The sequence below is a fragment of the Rhincodon typus genome, chromosome 24 (genome assembly GCF_021869965.1).
Source record: "Rhincodon typus isolate 14 chromosome 24, sRhiTyp1.1, whole genome shotgun sequence".
NCBI lineage: Eukaryota > Metazoa > Chordata > Chondrichthyes > Orectolobiformes > Rhincodontidae > Rhincodon > Rhincodon typus.
Genome location: NC_063355.1, coordinates 39,466,074 through 39,486,014, shown reverse-complemented (window position 1 = coordinate 39,486,014; position 19,941 = coordinate 39,466,074). Strand labels below are relative to the sequence as shown.

General features: G+C 43.4%; 1 protein-coding gene across 2 annotated transcripts in view; it reads right to left on the bottom strand.

The window, feature by feature from the left end:
* The window catches only part of ydjc (YdjC chitooligosaccharide deacetylase homolog), a 77,061-nt gene that overhangs the window by 20,966 nt on the left and 36,154 nt on the right, over window positions 1–19,941 (bottom strand). For both annotated transcript variants that reach the window (XM_048611591.1, XM_048611590.1), the window contains exon 3: window positions 7,838–7,997. In XM_048611591.1, the coding sequence (XP_048467548.1) occupies window positions 7,838–7,997 (160 nt within the window). The remainder of the gene's footprint in view (window positions 1–7,837; window positions 7,998–19,941) is intronic.

Genomic DNA, 19,941 nt, shown 5'->3' with positions numbered 1-19,941 from the left:
AATTATTGTTCAAATGAGTGTTGCATTAAGTTGTCAAGCAAGTTTACTAATCAAGTAGTGAACAAAAAATACCAGCTATAACGAATTAAGTTTTACAACCCCATGTAGTGTGATTTGATTTCAAAATCTTTGGTTACCATTTCGGTATTACATCCATTTCAATATCATTTTTCCAAATTTTGTTGCAAGGATCAATTGTGAGGGTTTCCTCCTTGATGACAAAATGCATTGGGGATAAACTTGTAATCAACAATCTGCTATTAGCCATAGGAACATAAAATATTTTGGATGTACTGTCAACCCAATAATCAGCATCTCATGGTTATATCATTGTACAACAGTGTGATTTGAAGAATCTAATAATTAGTGGTTCTAAGTACAGAGCAGAATCCTTGTCCAATCATCCTATTTAATGCTGCGGCTATTAAATGGTGCATTCATCAAATTGCTGCAGATCTGCTTTGGAAGTTTATTCAGTGTTTAGGTACCAAATAGCTGAGCAGCTGAAACAAAAACAGGAGGTTTGTGGTAATATTACCTCAAAGCTTGTATAAACAGTTGATGATGCAGCCCTTTGAAGGTCATTGGTGTTGAGCTTCCTTTTAGACTAAGCTAGTAAACTGCCACAAACAGGGCAGAATATAGGCCAGCTTTAACTCCTAGTCCATCCTGAGCCAAATGATCCAGTCAGGGAAGCAACTAGAACGCTAGAATTGATCTCAAGAGCTTCAGGACTTGAAAACAAGGAATTAGCCAGTGTTCCCTTACCAATTGGAATCCTGAATGAGACTGAACAAGAACAAAAATAAAACAAAAAACTGTGGATGCTGGAGATCTGAAATAAAAACAGAAAGATTGTTGGTAAAACTCAGCAGGTCCGGCAGCATCTGTGGGAAGAAGCAGAGTTAACATCTCGAGTCCAGTAAGTCTTCATCAGAGCGTTAACTTTGCTTTCTTCCTACAGGTGCTGCTGGACCTGCCGAGTTTCGCCAACACTATCTGTTTTTGAATCTGAACAAGAACAAGACTGGATTCCACCATGATGCCCCAGCAGTAAACAACATGTCTACGGTACTATTTGGCTCAGATATGAGGCATGACAACCTGGGCAATATACTAGAAAGATTCCACCACCCATCACAACACTAAAAGTGCAGAAAATTACTAACTTATGCAGAACAATGGCTACAAGTTATTCTCAGTATTCAAGATGACATCCACAAGTTCATGTGGTTCAGCTAAACCTTGGACCTAACCGAGATTTCATAGGCATTGATCATCATCTGGCACTTTGTCCAAATGCACATTCATCCTGCGCACGTGGAGACAGTAAGGTCTGATAGGCTAAGCAGAGCTTGGTATTTAAAGCTCTAATTAGTATGCCTTCGCTCAAGACTGCCTTTACCAACAGTGCCATTGGGCAAATTTCTTGTTGTGCAAACAAGAACAAGATTACTCAAAGCTACCTTCAGCTTTGGCTCATGTGAGTTTGTTCACAAGGTGGAAGATTGGAAAAGCATTGCCCCTGTCCATGTCATCATAGCTCATTTCAACATGCCAAAATTATTAGACTCTTCATCAATGTTGAGAACAGAGGATTATAGATATTTTCTAATCAACCTGTTCAGAGATGTTATTAAAACAATTCTGGAGCATATAAGACTTGAATCCATGAATCCATCCTACTGGTTCAGAGATGGGGACATTACCACTGCACCACAAGAACCCTTGAATACAGAATTATGTCAGGAGTAGGTCTGTTTAGAACTGTTGAATGATCCATTCACTAAGAATCAATAAGATTCAATTCAAATTAGCCGACAATTATTCCAACCATCAATTTAAAAATTGGCCAATTCCATTTAAAAGACTGCAGGATCTGTAAGCTATACAAAAATAATGAATGTGCTAGACTATTAATCCAGAAACCCAGCTTATGTTCTGTGACCCGGGTTCGAATCTCACCACGGCAGCTGGTGAAATTTGATACAATAAAATTGGAATTAAGAATCGACTGATCACATTGTCGATTGTCGGAAAAGCCCATCTGGATCATCAATGCCTTTTGGGGAAGGGAATCTGCCATCCTCACCCCTTGTGGCTCCAGACCCACAGCAATGTGGTTGACTGTCAATTGTCCTCTGAGGTCTAGCAAGCCACTCAGTTGTACCGATTGCTACAAAGTCTCAAAGAAATTAAACCAGACGGATCACCTGGCATCAACCTCGGCACCGGAAAAGACAACGGCAGAAACAGCCTTGTCGACCCTGCAAAGTCCTCCTCACTAACATCTGGGGGTTACTGTCAAATTTGGGACAGCTGTTTCACAGACTAGTCAAGCAACAGCCTGACATAGTCATACTCATAGAATCATACCCTACAATGTCGCAGACACCATCATCACCATCCCTGGATATGTCCTGTCTCACCGGCAGGACAGACCCAGCACTGGGGACGGCACAGTGGTATACAGTCAGGAGGGAGTTGCTCTAGGAGTCCTCAACATTGACTCCAGACCCCATGAAATCTCGTGGCTTCAAAGTTAAACATGGGCAAGGAAAGCTCCTGCTGCTTACCACATACTGACCTCCCTCAGCTGATGAGTCAGTACTCATCCATGTTGAACAACACTTGGAGGAAGAACTGAGGATGGCAGGGGCACGAAATGTACTCTGGGTGGGGGATTTCAATGCCCACCACCAAGAGTGGCTCGGCAGCAGTACTACTGATCGAGCTGGTCGGGTCCTAAAGGACATAGCTGCTAGACTGGGTCTGCAGCAGGTGGTGAGGGAACCAACAAGCGGGAAAAGCATACTTGACCTCAGCCTTACCAATCTGCCTTACTAACCTGCAGTTGCATCTGTCCATGACATTATCGGTAAGAGTGACCATCGCACAGTCCTTGTGGAGATGAAGTCCCGCCTTCACATTGAAAATAACTTCCATCGTGTTGTGTGGCATTATCACCATGCTAAATGGGACAGACTTCGCTCAGATCTATGAACTCAAGACTCGGCATCCATGAGGCACTGTGGGCCATCAACAGCAGCAGAATTGTACTCCAGCACAATCTGTAACCTCATGGCCTGGCATATCTCTCACTCAACCATTAGCATCAAGCCAGGGGATCAACCCTGGTTCAATGGAGAGTGCAGGAGAGCATGCCAGGCATACCTGAAAAGGAGGTGTCAACCTGGTGAAGCCAGCAAACAGGACTACTTGCACACCAAACAGCAAAAGCAGCAGGTGATAGACAGAGCTAAGTGATCCCACAACCAACAGATCAGATCTAGGCTCTGCAGTCCTGCCACATCCAGTCATGAATGGTGGTGGACAATTAAACAACTCACTTGACGAGGAGGCTCCACATTCTCAATGATGGAAGAGCCAAGCACATCAGTGCAAAAGATAAGGCTGAAGCATTTGCAGCAATCTTCAGCCAGAACTAAATGATCCATCTCTGCCTCTCTTCCAGTGGTCCCTGGCATTACAGATGTCAGTCTTCAGCCAATTCGATTCACTCCATGTGATATGAAGAAATGGTTGGAGACACTGGATACTGCAAAGGCTATGGGCCCTAACAATATTCTGGCAATAGTACTGAAGACTTGTGCTCCAGAACTTGCCGCTCCCTTAGCCAAGCTGTTCCAGTACAGTTGCAACACTGATATCTACCCAGCAATGTGAAAAATTGCCCAAGTATGTCCTGAACACAAAAAAAAAAGCAGGACAAATCCAACCCGGCCAATTACCACCCCAGCGGTGTACTCTCAATCATCAGTAAAGTGATGGAAGGTGTCACTAACAGTGCTAGCAAACAGCACCTGCTCAGCAATAACCTGCTGAGTGACACCCAGTTTGGGTTCCGCCAGGGTCACTCAGCTCCTAAACTCATTACAGCCTTGTTTCAAACATGGACAAAAGAGCTGAATTCCAGAGGTGAGGTAAGACTGACAGCCCTTGGCATCAAAGCTGCATTCAACTGTGTGTGGCATCAAGGAGCCCTAGCAAAACTGGAATCAATAATCGGGGTAAACGCTCCGGTGGTTGGAGTCATACCTGACACATAGGAAGGTGTTCGTGGTTGTGAGAGGTCAATCATCTCAGCTCCAGGACATCTCTGCAGGAGTTCCTCAGGGGGTTGTCCTCGGCCCAACCATCTTCAGCTGCTTCATCAATGACCTTCCCTCCACCATAAGGTCAGAGGTGGGGATGTTCGCCGATGGCTGCACAATGTTCAGCACCATTCGTGACTCCTCAGATACTGAAGCAGTCCATGTTCAAATGCAACAAGATGTGGACAATATCCAGGCTTGGGCTGACAAGTGGCAAGTGACATTTGTACCACACAAATGCCAGGCTATGACCATCACCAATAAGAGACAATCTATCCACCGCCCCTTGACATTCAATGGTGTTACCATCACGGAATCCCCCATTATCAACATTCTCGGGGTTATCATTGACCAGAAACTCAACTGGACTCACCACATTAACAGTGTGGCTACAAGAGCAGGTCAGAGGGTAGGAATACTGCGGTGAGTAACTCACCTCCTGACTCCCCAAAGCCTGTCCATCATCTACAAGGCACAAGTCAGGAGTGTGATGGAATACTCCCCACTTGCCTGGATGGGTGCAGACCCAACACTCAAGAAGATTGACACCATCCAGGACAAAGCAGCCCACTTGATTGGCACTACATCCACAAGCATCCACTCCCTTCATCACCGACACTCAGTAGCAGCAGTGTGTACTATCTACAAGATGTACTGCAGAGATTCACCAAAGATCCTCAGACAGCACCTTCCAAACCCACGACCACTTCCATCTAGAAGGGCAAGAGCAGCAGATATATGGGAGCACCACCACCTTCAAGTTTCCCTCCAAGCCACTCGCCATCCTGACTTGGAAATATATCGCCGTTCCTTCCCTGTCGCTGGGTCAAAATCCTGGAATTCCCTCCCTAAGGGCATTGTGGGTCACCCTACAGCTGGGGGATGGCAGCGGATCAAGAAGGCAGCACACCACCACCTTCTCAAGGACACCTAGGGATGGGCAAGAAATGCTGGCCAGCCAGCAACGCCCACATCCCACAAATGAATAGAAAAGTGAAGTAAAGAATGATTAAGTACTTAATACAACAACAGCTTGCATTTATTTAGCACAAGTATTGTATGGTAGGAGTAGGATTATAGGGGAAGGGACAGACATATTCATGAGCTGCTATAAACACAAGTATAGAGACGTTTATAAGTTGTAGAACAATTATATTATCTACAGCATTTACTTAATGATGGATGAAGTAGGTGAAAAGATTAATTTTTTGCAATGATGTCCTGGATGCTTACAAATTTGCCAGGAAAGCATCAATCTGGACCAATGCACAGTGAGATTTCAAACAGATCTATGGAAGATTTCCGTACTGACACAAAAATTAGTTATTACATCTTTAAAAAATAGGCCATGGACAGAGTTTCATAGACCAGCAGCAAATACAGATGGTGTTTTGGGGAAAAATAATCTCTAGTGTAATGGGAACAATTTTGTATGATTTACAAATATCATTAGAAAATCCAAACATAGCATCATGATGCAGCTGTGCCGCAGTCCACAGACATTGATTTAGCTATTGCAATCCACTTTAGAATAGTCCGAAGGGTGGCATGGTGGCTCAGTGGTTAGCACTGGTGCCTCAACAGAGTTCGATTCCACTCTCGGGTGACTGTCTGTGCGGAGTTTGCACGTTCTCCCCGTGTCTGCGTGGGTTTCCCCCAGGTGCTACAGTTTCCTCCCACAGCCCAAAGATGTGCAGGTTAGGGTGGATTGGCCATGGGAAATGCAGAGTTACAGGGTAGAGGGTTGGGCCTGGGTGGGATGCTTTTTGGAGGGTTGATGTGGACAAGATGGGCCAAATGGCCCGTTTCCACACTGTAGAGATTGTATGATTTTAAGTCTGAAATGATGGATCGTAGGAGGGAAGGAAGGCATGTCTGAAGTATGGGATAGATACAGGTCCAGCTCCAGCTTTGCCCACTTTGTGCCATGTCCAGCTTTAGAAGGGAAAAATAAGAGTAGAAGTGAAAGAATATGTAAGAATTTTGAGATATGTTCTCCACTTTTCAATTCCACATAAATTAGTTGGAACTAGACTAGAGAGGGAAAATCAGTCTGTTAGATAAGGTCAAAGAAGAATCCACTGAATCCCTACAGTGTGGAAATAGGCCATTTGGCCCAACAAGCCCATACTGATCCTCTGAAAAGCATCCCACCCAGACCCATCGCCTTACCCTAACCCTGTAACCCTGCATTTCCTGTGGCTAACACTTCTAACCTACACATCACTGAACACAGGGTAATTGAGCATGGCCAATCCACCTAAACTGCACATCTTTGGACTGTGGGAGGAAACCCACACAGACACGGGGAGAATGTGCAAACTCCACATAGACAGTCATCCAAGGGTGGAATCGAACCTGGATCCCTGGTGCTGCAAAGCAGCAGTGCTAACCACTGAGTCTCCATGCCTGTCTTTCCTTATAATAAACAGGCAGCTTCTTCCGTATGATTTCACATGACATAATTAAGAATTTGAACACCAAAGCACCAGGATGCACAGTAGCAAAAAAAAAAAAAAAAAAAAAAAATTGGCTGGAATATTCCAGGCCTGCAGGGAAACAAGGGAGGAGGCTGAAGGCCTAGCAATTGAGATGATTGTCTTTGGGACAGACACCGTCGGGCGGCACGGTGGCTCAGTGGTTAGCACTGCTGCCTCACAGCACCAGGGACCCAGGTTCTATTCCACCCTCGGGCGACTGTCTGTGTGGAGTTTGCACGTTCTCCCAGTGTCTGCGTGGGTTTCCTCCAGGTGCTCCAGTTTCCTCCCATAGTCCAAAGATGTGCAGGTTAGGTGGATTGGCCATGCTAAATTGCCCGTAGTGTTCAGGGATATGTAGATGGGGTGGGATGTCTGAGGGTCGGTGTGGACTTGTTGGGCCAAAGGGCCTGTTTCCACACTGTAGGGAATCTATGATCTATGATAAGAAGGTTCCAGGCACAGAGACCCACGAGCTACTTTCCAGCCACACTCCCACTTCAAAATTGGACAACGACAATAGCCCCCTCTCCCCTGGGCTACAATTTTCTCAGCTCCCGGCAAGACAAATACCAAGCGGCAGGTAAATCCTGTGTACGCATGCCTGTCAGCTGGGAGGGTGTGGGTGCCCTTGATATGCAGTCGCTTCCACATGATCGAGGGGGTGAGGGGGGGTGGACCCTTGTGTCCAATCCGCACTCCCTACGGCTACCTGAGAGAGTGAAACTGCCCTCACCCCCAGCAACCTCCACCTTTCTCCTGGGTCACTCCACCATCATAGGAATCCGGGACTGTGCTGTGCCAGCAGGAGCCACAGCGTCTTCCATGGCACTGCCAAAAGCTACAGCTGATGGCCCCTGACTGTGCACAGAATATCCAGCAGACACCAGCCAGCATTGGTAGAGAACACAAGGTACCTTCCAAACCCGCAAGGTTCTGCCCAATAAGTTGGAGAATTTAAAAATAATTTTTCCTAGAGACATAAAACATAATGGATGGTGGGAACATCCCAAATTTAAGGATTAAAATAAATCCACAAACTGCAACTGCATGCTTTAAATACATGTAATTTGTAAACTTGGATAAGGTTACAAATCTCTTGTTATTTGATATTTACAATGAGAATGCCTTTTATGAGCAATCCTTATCCTTATGTCATGAGTTTCCATGATATCTCTCCTAAAAGGTGTAGCGAAATGATTACATGTTTAATTATGGTGGAATTCTGTACTTGGTTCAGTGTACCTCAGACAGGTTGATATGGCCACTCTTCAGTACTTCCCTAATTCCCATCTTCCCATGGAAAAAGCCATCCTTGTTGACAAGGGAAGAACCCATTCGGAGTTGGTGACAGACAGGCAGGCCCTCAGAAAGGTTTGCGTGAAGACCAAGTGGAACCTTGTTTCTGTTTGACAGAGAGAAATATTTAAAGATTAAAAATGACTCACACAACTTGTTAGACCAATTGCCATTAATTGGCCCCTTAAGGGCCTCAACTGGCCCAAGGCAGATTTGAGACCTATACCACTGTTGGCAAAATTCCAGCAACAGCAAATGAGGATTTCTTTTCTTTAAGACAGAAGTAAATCTGTGGAATTGTTTACCACAGAGTACTGCAGATGCTGGATCATTAACATCATTAACATGCTGTCTATCTCAGCCATGAATCAGTAAGAAATCAAGGGTTATGGGATAAGACTGGAAAGTGGAGTTGAGGATTATGAGATCAGCCACGATCTCAATGAATGACTTAGAGCACTGAATGGGCTGAATGGCCTACTTCTGCTCCTGTGCCTTAGGTCTTACATGGAAAGTAGCAGGGATAGCCTACCATGCCAGCCAATTTCACTACCATTAGCCCCCAACCTTCACCTACCAACACAGTCTCAGGAAGGTATACAACAACCAGCCATTCTCTACTCATAATAAAGATGTCTCACAAGTTAATTTTAATCTATTGTACTAATCAGTGAGAGGCACTCTATTCCAATTTCAAACATCATGAGGAAGATTTTCTTGTTGAATTTTGTGACTTCCTGTTATATTGGTATGCTAGTCACATAATTACTCAATAAATAATAGAAAACTTTAGAGGTCAGTCTGGTAATTCCCAGAATTGTACTTTTTGAATTAGAATTAGAATTAGATTTTATTATCCTGTGCACTCAAGCACAGAAACACAAGTGCATTGAAAAATGTACAATGTTGCCATTCCTAGTGCCTTCTTAGGTGCAAAGGTACCTAGGTGCAAAACCTTAGCTACAAAGTAGAAAAATAAAGAAACAAAACTAAACTTAAATATTACAATCCTAATAAAAAGTTAGAAGTTGGGGGAGATCTGATGGGACCTTCAATATCATGAGGGGATGGCTAGAGTAGCTGGGAGAAACTGTTCTCATTAGCAAAGATATCAAAAACAGGAGGGCACAGATTTGAGAGATAGCACAGATTTGAAATCACATTTGCTTCTTTGATGCGAGAAGAAACATTTTCACACAATGAGTGGTTCAGTCATGGAAGTGTGGTGGAGGCAGGATCAATTAGGTATTCAAGATGTGGCAATGGATGAATATTTTAGTGAAAAATCCATGAAAGATATGTGAAAAGTCAGGAGAGTGATGCAAGTCATGATGCTTATAAGGAGAGCTGGTGTAGACATGATAAGCCAAATGATCCCCTCCCCACCATACCACTTCTATGATTTTGTGAACTTGTCCATCAAGTTTCATGTTGAGTCTAAGTATCTTAATGATGTGGAAGAGCAGCAAAGCATGAAAATAAAAGGAGCACAGACCTACACTCTGGATCCCAGAACCTAGTGGAATGCCCTTCCCCAAGTGCCAAAAAGATCTGCAGGTCAAGAACTGGCCTGTTCATTCACAAGATATCTACAATCAGTCAACGTCACCTTAGAATCATGGGACAACTGACTATGCTGCTCACAAGAGTCTGATGTGAAAAATTAGCTGAAACTGCGAATGCTGTACATTTCAAAAGTACATAATTGGCTGTAACACATTTCAGACATCGAATAGTAATGAAGGAGATATAATATACAATTTTTTAGGTTAACTAATTTTAATCTAATTTCCAGAGCCAACTGGAGAAATAGGCCATCTCTTACCACACCATATCTTATAGTGACTCTCCTCATACCTCAAGAAACAAGAGTCAATATCCAAATCCTACCAATATGGTGACCAAAACCAGATGAATTCCAAATATTAGAAAATGTAAACAAAGACCGAGTAACTACTTTGTACTATTAATATTATTCATATTTATTTGGACGAATATGTTGATTGATGATCAACTATGATCATGCAAAAGCATGGGCTACTGTGCTTGAATTCCATAGCTTGATTTAATACCTGGTATTCCCAGGGACTAGAATGGTGTTTAAAAACACCGAGGCATTACAGTAGCTAGCACTGCTGCCTCACAGCGCTAGGGACCTGGGTTCAATTCCAGCCTTGGGTGACTGTCTGGGTGGAGTTTGCACATTCTCCCCGTGTCTGTGTGGGTTTCCTCCGGGTGCTCCAGTTCCTTCCCACAGTCCGAAGATGTGTAGGTTGGGTGGATTAGCCATGGGAATTACAGGGTTACAGGGATAGGGTAAGGGGGGGTGAGTCTGGATGGAATGCTCTTTAGAGAGTTGGTTTGAACTTGTTGAGCCAAATGGCATGTTTCCACACTTTAGGGATTCAATGATAGTATGAAAAAACAACCAAAACTGACTCCACATAGCCATAATCACCACCTGACCATAAATGGTCAAGTTTCGATGTGAATTCAGCAACAGACAGCTGAGCTGAATTAGCACTTTAATGAAAGGCAATGAACCCAGCCAGCAAGCACCCTGCCAGGGAGACATAAGAAGACACTCATTCACACTTCACAATGTTTACATGGGTAAAACACCCCCTTAATTGTAAATCTTGGAGAAACTCAAACAGGGAAATACACACAAAGCTTGCATCTCAAGAAACTGTTTTGGGCAGACAGAAGGAAAGAGTGAGGGAGCTAGGAATGCAGAGTCGAAGGCTAGGGAACAAACTCACTCTCTTTGCGAAGAAAATCAATGATCAGATAGGAGCAAATTACTACAGATGCTGGAATCTGAGCTGAAAATAAGGAATGTTGGAAATCACAACAGGTCAGGTAGCAACCATGGACAGACAGCAAGCTAATATTTCAAGTCTAGATGACTTCATCAGAGTTTTAACAGCAATGATAATATAGTTCAGCAAGAAGTATCAAGAACTAAAACAGATAACAGCAACATTCAAATTCTGGCTTTTATGACAATTAAACTGGAGATGTAGTGGACAGTGAAGAAGGTTACCACAGACTACAATGGGACCTTGATCAGATGGGCCAATGGGCAGCAAGGAGTGGCAGATAGAGTTTAATTTAGAAAAATGTGAGATGCTGCATTTTGGAAAGGCAAACCAGGGCAGGACTTATACACTTAATAGTAAGGTCCCGGGGAGTGTTGCTGAACAAAGAAACCTTGGAGTGCAAGTTCATTATTCCTTGAAAGTAGAGTCGCAGGGTAGATAGGATAGTGAAGAAGGCATTTGGTACGCTTGCCTTTATTAGTCAGTGCATTGAGTACAGGAGTTGGGAGGTCATGTTGTGGCTGTACAGGACATTGGTTTGACAACTTTTGGAGTATTGCATGCAATTCTGACCTCCGTCCTATAGAAATGATGTTGTGAAACTAGAAAGGGTTCAGAAAAATATACAAGGATGTTGCCAGGGTTGGAGGGTTTGAGCTGTGGAGAGAGGCTGAATAGGCTGGGGCTATTTTCCCTGGAGCGTCAGAGGCTGAGGGGTGACCTTATAAAGGTTTATAAGGTCATGAGGGCCATGGATAGGGTAAATGGGCAAGACCTTTTCCCTGGGTTGGGGGACCCCAACTAGAGGGCATAGGTCTAAGGTGAGAAGGGAAAGGTATAAAAGGAACATAAGGGGCAACTTTCTCATACAGAGCATGGTGCATATATGGAAATGAGCTGGCAGAGGACGTGGTGGAGGCTGATACAATTACAACATTTATAAGGCATCTGGTTGGGTCTACGAATACGAAAGGTTTAGGGGGATATGAGCCAAATGCTGGCAAGTGGGACTAGATTTATTTAAGATATCTGGCCGGCATGGATGAGTTGGAATGAAGGGTCTGTTTCCATGCTGTATATCTCTATGCCTCTAACACTAGTTTCACAAACACCATTACTGACACTAACTTTACAGTTCTAAGCTTATTAGTTAAATTTAAATTCCACCAGCTGCCTTTGTGGGAGTTGAACCCACAACATCAGTCTGGGCCTCTGGATTACCAGTCCAGCAAAATTATGACTCTACCACCACCTTCCCTGCTAGAAAATTTTTTAAACCATATGTCAAGGACAATTATTCCTAATCTTTCCTTCCCACTTGTCTGAAAATAATCATTGTCTGAAAAGCATGGCATCAAGGAGCCTGGGTTAATGGGAATTATGGGAAAACTCTCCATTGGCTATAGTCATACCTGGCATATAGGAACATGGTTCTGGTTGTTGAAGGTCAATCATCTCAGCTCCAGGACAACTCTGGAGAAGCTCTTTAGGTTTGTGACCTAGACCCAACCATCTTCAGCTGTTTCATAAATGACTTTCCCTCCATCAGAAGGTCAGGAGTAGGGAAGTTCACCAATGATTGCACAATATTCAGCACCATTCATTATTCCTCAGATACTTAAGCATATGTCCAAATGTGGCAATGACCTGGACAATATTGAGGGTTGGGCTGAAAAGTAGCAAGTAACACTCACACCACACAAATGGCAGGTAACGATGTCTGTAATTACAGATGAATCTAACAACTGCCTCTTGAAATTCAATGGTATTATGATCACTGAACCCTCACTATAAGCACCTTCAGGGTTACAATTGACCAGAAACTGAATTGGACTAGCCATATCAATAGAGTAGCTACAAGAGCAGATCAGTGGCTCACCTCCTAACTTCCCAAAGCCTGTTCCCATCAACAAGCACAACTCAGGAGTATGATAGAATACTCACACTTGCCTGGATGAGTGCAGCTCCAACAAGAATCAAACTGCTTGACACCATTCCAGGACAGAGCAGCCCGCTTGACTGGAACCAAATTCGCAAACATTCACTCCCACCACCACCAACATTCAGTAGCAGCAGCGTGTACTATCCACAAGATGCACTGCAGAAATTCACCAAGGCACCTCATACTGTACCTTCCAAATGCATGACCACTTCCATCTAGAAGGACAAGGGCAGCAGATACATGGGAACACCAAACCCTGCAAGTTCCCCTCCAAGCCACTCACAATCCTGAGTTGGGAATGTATCACTGTTCCTTCAGTGTCATTGGGTGTAAATCCTGGAATTCCATCCCTAAGGGGATGATGGGTCTACCTACAGTAGACTGCAGCAGTACAAGGTGGCAGTTCACCACCATCTTCTCACAGGCAACAAGGGACAGGCAATAAATGCCGGTCCAACCAACAATGTTCATGTCCGACAACTGAATAAGAATAGCAGAACAAATGTCTAAACATTTAGAATTCCAATTTGGTTTTGTTCATGGTAATAAATTTAACAGTATCCTTTTAAAAAAAGACTAGCAAAAAAAAAATTTGACACTGTTCTTTAAGCAAGGTCTCAATGCCAAATTTCACCAAATAGTGAGAGCAGCTATTTAACTTTCAATCATATAAAACACATTGACATTTGCAGTTACTGTACCCTGGCAAATTGAGCACACTGACGGACATTGTAGCCCTCAATCTCAGCACCCAGTCAATAAGTTAAATGTCACACTGCATTTTTGACAAGCTGCTACAACCTAATATTCTCGAGTCATTTCTTTTGATTTTTCTGCTTCCAATTTATTTTGCCATCTTTAAGAAATAGAAGCGAGACTATCGACAACTGATGAACTGTTCTAATAAGAACCACTGGGGGAGTGGTGGTGAAGAAACAGTGACAAAAGAAAAAAAAACTTAGCACCTGCTCCAGTCCTTGTTACTTTCAACCGTTCCATAGCCATAGGTTCAATGATGATGATGATGATTGCTTTATTGTCACGTGTACTAAATTACAGTGAAAAGCTTTGTTTACAAGCGGTACAGGCAGATCACAGCAAGCAAAGGATGTACAGATCAGAAAGACTTAGAGGCATACAGGTTACATTATTTGAGGCTAGAGAGTCCATTCAACAGTCTGATAACAGCCAGAAAGAAGCTGTTCCTGAACCTGCTGGTGCATGAGTTCAGGCTTCTATCTTCTGCCAGATGGAAGAGGTTGTAGGAGATCATTACTGGGGTGCGATGGGCCTTTGATGATGTTGGCCGCCTTTCTGCAGCAGCGAGCCGTGCAAATGGAGTCTACGAATGGGAGAGATAGTAGGACCTGCCAACGCTGGAGAATCTGAAATAACACGGTGTAGAGCTGGATGAACACAGCAGGCCAAGCAGCATCAGAGGAGCAGGAAAGCTGACGTTTCGGGTCGAGACCCTTCTTCAGAAACGGGGGAGGGGAAGGGGATTCTGAAATAAATAGGGAGAGAAGGGGAGGCAGATAGAAGATGGATAAAGGAGAAGATAGGTGGAGAGGAGACAGACAGGTCAAAGAGGCGGAGTTGGAGCCAGCCTCCTTGAGCTGTACGTCCTCCCTGGACCAACCTATCCCCTCCCTAACTCCCCACCTACACTCACCTTTACTGGCTCCAACCCTGCCTCTGACCTGTCTGTCTCCTCTCCACCTATCTTCTCCTTTATCCATCTTCTATCTGCCTCCCCCTCTCTCCCTATTTATTTCAGAACCCTGTTCCCCTCCCCCATTTCTGAAGAAGGGTCTAGGCCCGAAACGTCAGCTTTCCTGCTCCTCTGATGCTGCTTGGCCTGCTGTGTTCATCCAGCTCTATGAATGGGAGTTTGGCTTCTGTGATGGTCTGGGCTGTGCACATCACCTTCTGTAGTTTCTTACATTCCTGGGCAGAGCAGTTGCAATACCAGGCTGTTATGCACCCGGACAGTATGCTTTCAATGGTGCATCTGTAGAAGTCGGTGCGGGGCCTTATGGACATGCCAAATTTCCTGAGTTGCCTGAGAAAGAAGAGGCATTGTTGTGCCTTCTTGACTGTCGCGTTTACATGGGAAGTCCAGGACAGGTTGTTGGTTATCGTCACTCTGAGGAACTTGATGCTCTCCACCCTCTCAACCTCAGTTCCGTTGATGTAGATGGGGTGCAGGGGGTGAGTTTGTCTCCTTTCTTTCTGATATCAATGATCAGTTCTTCAGTTTAGCCGACGTTGAGAGAGGGAGGTTGTTTTCATTCACCACGTCACCAAGCCCTCTATCTCCCTTTGGTATTTTGACTCATCATAGTTACATATCCATTCCACAACGGTGGTGTCGCCAGCAAACTTGTAGATGGCGACATTTGGAATTTGGCAACACAGTCGTGGGTGTACAGGGAGTACAGTAGGGGGCTGAGGACACTTCCTTGGGGGGGCTCAGTGTCGAGTGTTATTGTGGAGGAGGTGCAGTTACCTATCTTCACTGATTGCTGCCTATGGGTCAGAAAGCTGAGGATCCATTTGCAGAGGGCAGAGCCGAGACCAAGGTCATGGAGTTTTGAGATCAGCCTGGAGGGGATCCTCTGAGGATCTGTGTCAATATCTGCTGTGTGTAGCGACAGCCAAGGCTACAAATAAGGGCACCGCAGTTAAGGTGCTTCATACTGTGCAGCAATGGCCATCCGCTGTACCATTCATAAAAACTCTTTTCACATCCCAAGAATATTCCACTTCTTCTCATAGCCAAAGGATTCCAACACATATAGCAGGGGTGGCATTCAGACCAAGCAACTGCATGGGGCCCAGACCTTCCTCAGTGAAAGACCACTTGTATAGTGGCAATAGCTGATCCTTAATCAGTTTGACTACTTTTTCCTTCAGGCATTGCAAACAACCTTTTTTAAAAATTGTGTCTGACATCAGATTAAAGCATCTTCTTTCAAAGAATCATTCTCTCATGCTGTGAAGGTCCCATCAAAACTGCTAACTTTGAAAGAAATTAAAGCAAATGAAAGAATGATAGGTCAGGGTTTCATGTTTTAAGATATTTACTGTAACAAATGAAGAAAAGCACTTAGCTGGAAATGCTTTTGTAGGCAACTTAGGAGATCATATGCAATTTCACCATCATTTCAATTTTAAAAATAGGTTCACCTCAACATTGAATTACTTTCTTAATTGGTAGGTTGTATCTTTTAATTTAATGTTGTCAGGATCTATAGCCCTGTATTTAGTGCCTTCAACCATTCCCCGACATCATGCAGAATGAATTGCATTGGCTGAAGACAGGCACCTATGACTGAGAAGACTTCAGCAGAGGTTGAAGTGGATCATCCAGTTGGCACTGTCTGATGCACTCTTTAGCACTCACATGCTGGGCTCCACCAGGGTGGGGATTTTCATGAACCTCCCCTGCCTAATTTCCATTACTTGCTTCATTGTCTGCCATCATACATGACTGAGGAGCTTGATCTCATCTAATCTGCTGGTTGTAGATTACTTAAACCCATCTACAGCATGCTGCTTCTGCTTGCTAGCATGCATGAAATTCTGTACTGTAGCCTCATCAGGTTGGCCACTCATTTTTTGGTTTGTCTGTTGTTTGTCCCACTCCTGGCACGTGTTCCTAGACTTCTCATAACCTGGGTTCATAATGGTTGAGTGAGGGGCATGTCAGACCACAGATTGTAGATTATGGTTGAATACGATTCTGCTGCAGCTGATGGCCCAAAGTACATCATGGATCTCTAGTTTTGAACTGCTACTTATGTTCTGAATCTATCTCATTTAGCGTGGTGCTGGTGTCACATAGTACAAAGGTTGGGAATTATTTTAATCAATCTGTTTAGGCACATTATGATATACATCTGGGCAGATGGGTCTTGAACTCAGACCTCTGGGAACAACGGTGGGTCACTACCACTACAAAACAAGTGCTCTCCCCAATAAGGGGTATGCTTAGTGTGATGAAGAGACTTTTGAGGACTAAGCATTGGTCACTCTTACCAATACTCTCCAGGAAAGATCAGTTGCAATACCTAGGTCAGGAAGGTTTTCCCCTTGCATTGGTTCTCGCAGCAGCTGTTTTAATTTGTCTTTACTTTTTAAAAATGCCATTTTTTTTATCTTGGATGTTATTCTGCTAAGTAACTAAAGAAACTAGTTACGTAAACTTGTTTGTGCTACAGCAGTTGTCAATTTTCAAAGTAAAATTTTATTTCAGAACAGTGATCAACAAGGCTATTTTCCCCCAGTTTTGTGCTCTCTATTGTGGTGTCAAGGCTTCAAATTCATATCCATTATTGACAAAGCTAAATGTTGGAGTTCAAAGGCCCTTTACTACTCTTGGCCTCTTTTAGGATTTATAGGTGATAATCCTTAAATTGCAATGTAATTTAATCACAAATGCGTACAAGACTGATCATGTACACTTCGAACAAAATTGTACCTGATTAGATCCCCATTTTTAACTTCAAAAACAATAAAACACAGATCATTAGGTAACTACAGGTGACAAGGTCAATTAACTCATCTCAATTTACCTACTTAGAAAGATGTAAAAATTAATCTCTCCTCCAGTTATTCATTAAATAGTTTCATGGTGTACATTTTCATTTCCATTACTCTGTCTGATCATCTATGCCTCTTCAGGCTAAACCTTATGTTTGGATAAGAAATTGGTTGACGTACTTATTCAAATTGTTATTTCAGAGTGGAGGAAATTAAATGTAGTGGCCTAGCTCTCCCCATGGTCAGAACCACACTTGGATTCAGACAGTAAATACAAAATGATCACATTTGCAGAAGATACCAAACTGGGAAGGATAGTGTTATCAGAAGTTGCTCAGAAATGACAAAATAATCAGACCAAATAATAGTAGATAAAATTCAATGCAGATTATTTTAAAGTGCTACACAGTAAGGAAAACGGATGCAATTCTTCTTGGCATCAGTCTGAAATGTACATTTTACTAACATGTATCCCCTTTTCAGCCCCACAGTTAAATTAATGTTCTGGGTTTACTTTCTCTATTCCCTTAATCATCCGTCTGTATGTCTAGGGTGAAAAGCCAAAGTTTCTTGAAACACCCCTCACAATTCAGACTTACCAGCTCTTCTCTGCACTGTCTCTGCCTTTGGTGCAGGTTTGGCCTAACAATGTCACTGGACATAGTCTAGCCAGACCAATTTAAAGTTTTATTAGCAGTTTCACTTCCTTCTATTCTATTGTTTTGTTTATGTTAGTTCAACATCGTTTTGGTTTTTGGATCTCCTGGATGGATGAACTAAGAGTAGTAGATTGGCTTTCCTCATCTATAGTTATCCCATGATTATAATTAGATGCTGTATTTTGAATTTTTGTGGATGATCATCTTAGAATCAGTTTGTGTTAAATCCTAATGTAATGACTCCTGTGAGTAAAAGACATTCCAGTGTAAAGGTTTACCATCTTTAAATCAGGCACAAATCCTGGAGGTTAAGATGATGATAAGGCAGGCAGGGCATGGCATGAAATCACTATTTTAGTTCCAAAGTTTAATTTGCCAATTATGAGTGTTAATTTAAAGCATTAATAATTGAAGCTGAACAACAAGATGCAAAATCAAAATCAGAGAAACTAATGGCTCATACCAGAAATGCTGATTATCTCCAGTATTTTCTGTTATGTATGATCAAACTTCTTTATTCTTTTATGGATGTGGATGTTGCAAGGCTAGCTTTTGTTGTCCATCCATGATTGCCCTTGCACTGAGTGGCCCATTGCAAAGGACAATTCAAAGCCAAATAGTGCTGTGGGTCTGGAATTACATGTAAGCTAGCCTGGATTAGGTCTGCGCAGTAAGGATGACAGATTCCTTCCCTAAAGGGCATTAATGAACTAGATAGGTGTTAACAACAATTTTTTTCTGCATTACTGAGAGTATTTCAGAGCTTTTAATTGAATTTAAGTGTCAAAGCTGCTGTGGTGGTATGTGAACCCTAGTTCACAAAGCTTTAGCCTGGGTCTCTGGACTACGAGCCCAGTCACTAAGCCACCAGAGTTTTTGTATTATTATTGTATATTGTGGTATTTAGTGTTGGCTTTATTCATTGCTGACCTATATTAATTGTCTTGGTTACAGTCGCTGAACATCAAGGGCAGAATGAAACAGGGGCCTGAATGAGGTGAGCTGTGGTGAGAAGTATGGCAGAATCACATGAGAAGTTAGTAAGGCCTCTCTCTATACCAGGAACAACTTCCTGCATCTTTTAAATAGGTTCTGGGAGTTAAGGTGAGATTCTCACTAGACAGCAGCGAGTTGCCCATTAAGAGGGATTATTGATAATGACCTGACTAATGGCACATCTCACCTCGTTAATATGCAGCTTCCTACCCTACTACATGCTGCCAAAAATTCTCAACTTCAAGAAGTCAGTGTGGGTTCCTGGGTGAGTTCAGCTTTCCACTTGCTCCAATGGATCTCCACGTTGGGTACTAGGCTCCAATTTATCCATGGGCATAAACCACACATAGGTCATCTCCATAGACATTGGCATCTGACACAATACAGCCTCTAAGAACTACACAGTATGCTTTCTAAATTTAAATACTACACTGTGGACCAGACTCCATCTCTGGGCATTTTCACAGATGCTGCCAGACCTGCTGAGCTTTTCCAGCAATTTCTGTTTTTGTTTCATCTCTGGGCTGTTCATTTGACCTTTTAGCACTCACTCACTTTGAGACTACCTGGATGCACGCAGCTACCTACCTTACATTGCCTTGGTCTTTTGTGCTTTGCGCCTCAGCTGGAGATACCAGGCACACAGCACTGTGCTAAACAGGAAGACAATACAGTAAGTACAAAGCCAAGAAGGTAGTCACAGTTGCCGGAAGTCCTCAGTCAAGTCCAAAGCCTTTGTTTAGGAGTCCTGGCACAGTAAATCAAAGGAAACCTTTGATACCAATCCAAGGACTTGGACTCACTCAGTCAGCTGCTCAGAGCGTTCAGAATCAGCAACCTCTCCACAGAAAGGGTGGGGAAATGGATTTTGGGCAGTTCACCCCATGTCTTCTGCCCTATTGTGGGCTGTTTTCTTCCTGGAATGAGAGGCAGGTAATGAGGGAGATGAAAGTGGGTGATGTAGCTATTATTTTTGATGCAGATGGGGAACATGTCCTGAGCGAGTGAGCACAGACATATGCAGGGCCAGTGTAGGGCTGGGGTGGGTGAGATAAAGTGAAGGAAGCTGTTGCAGGTAATAGTGAC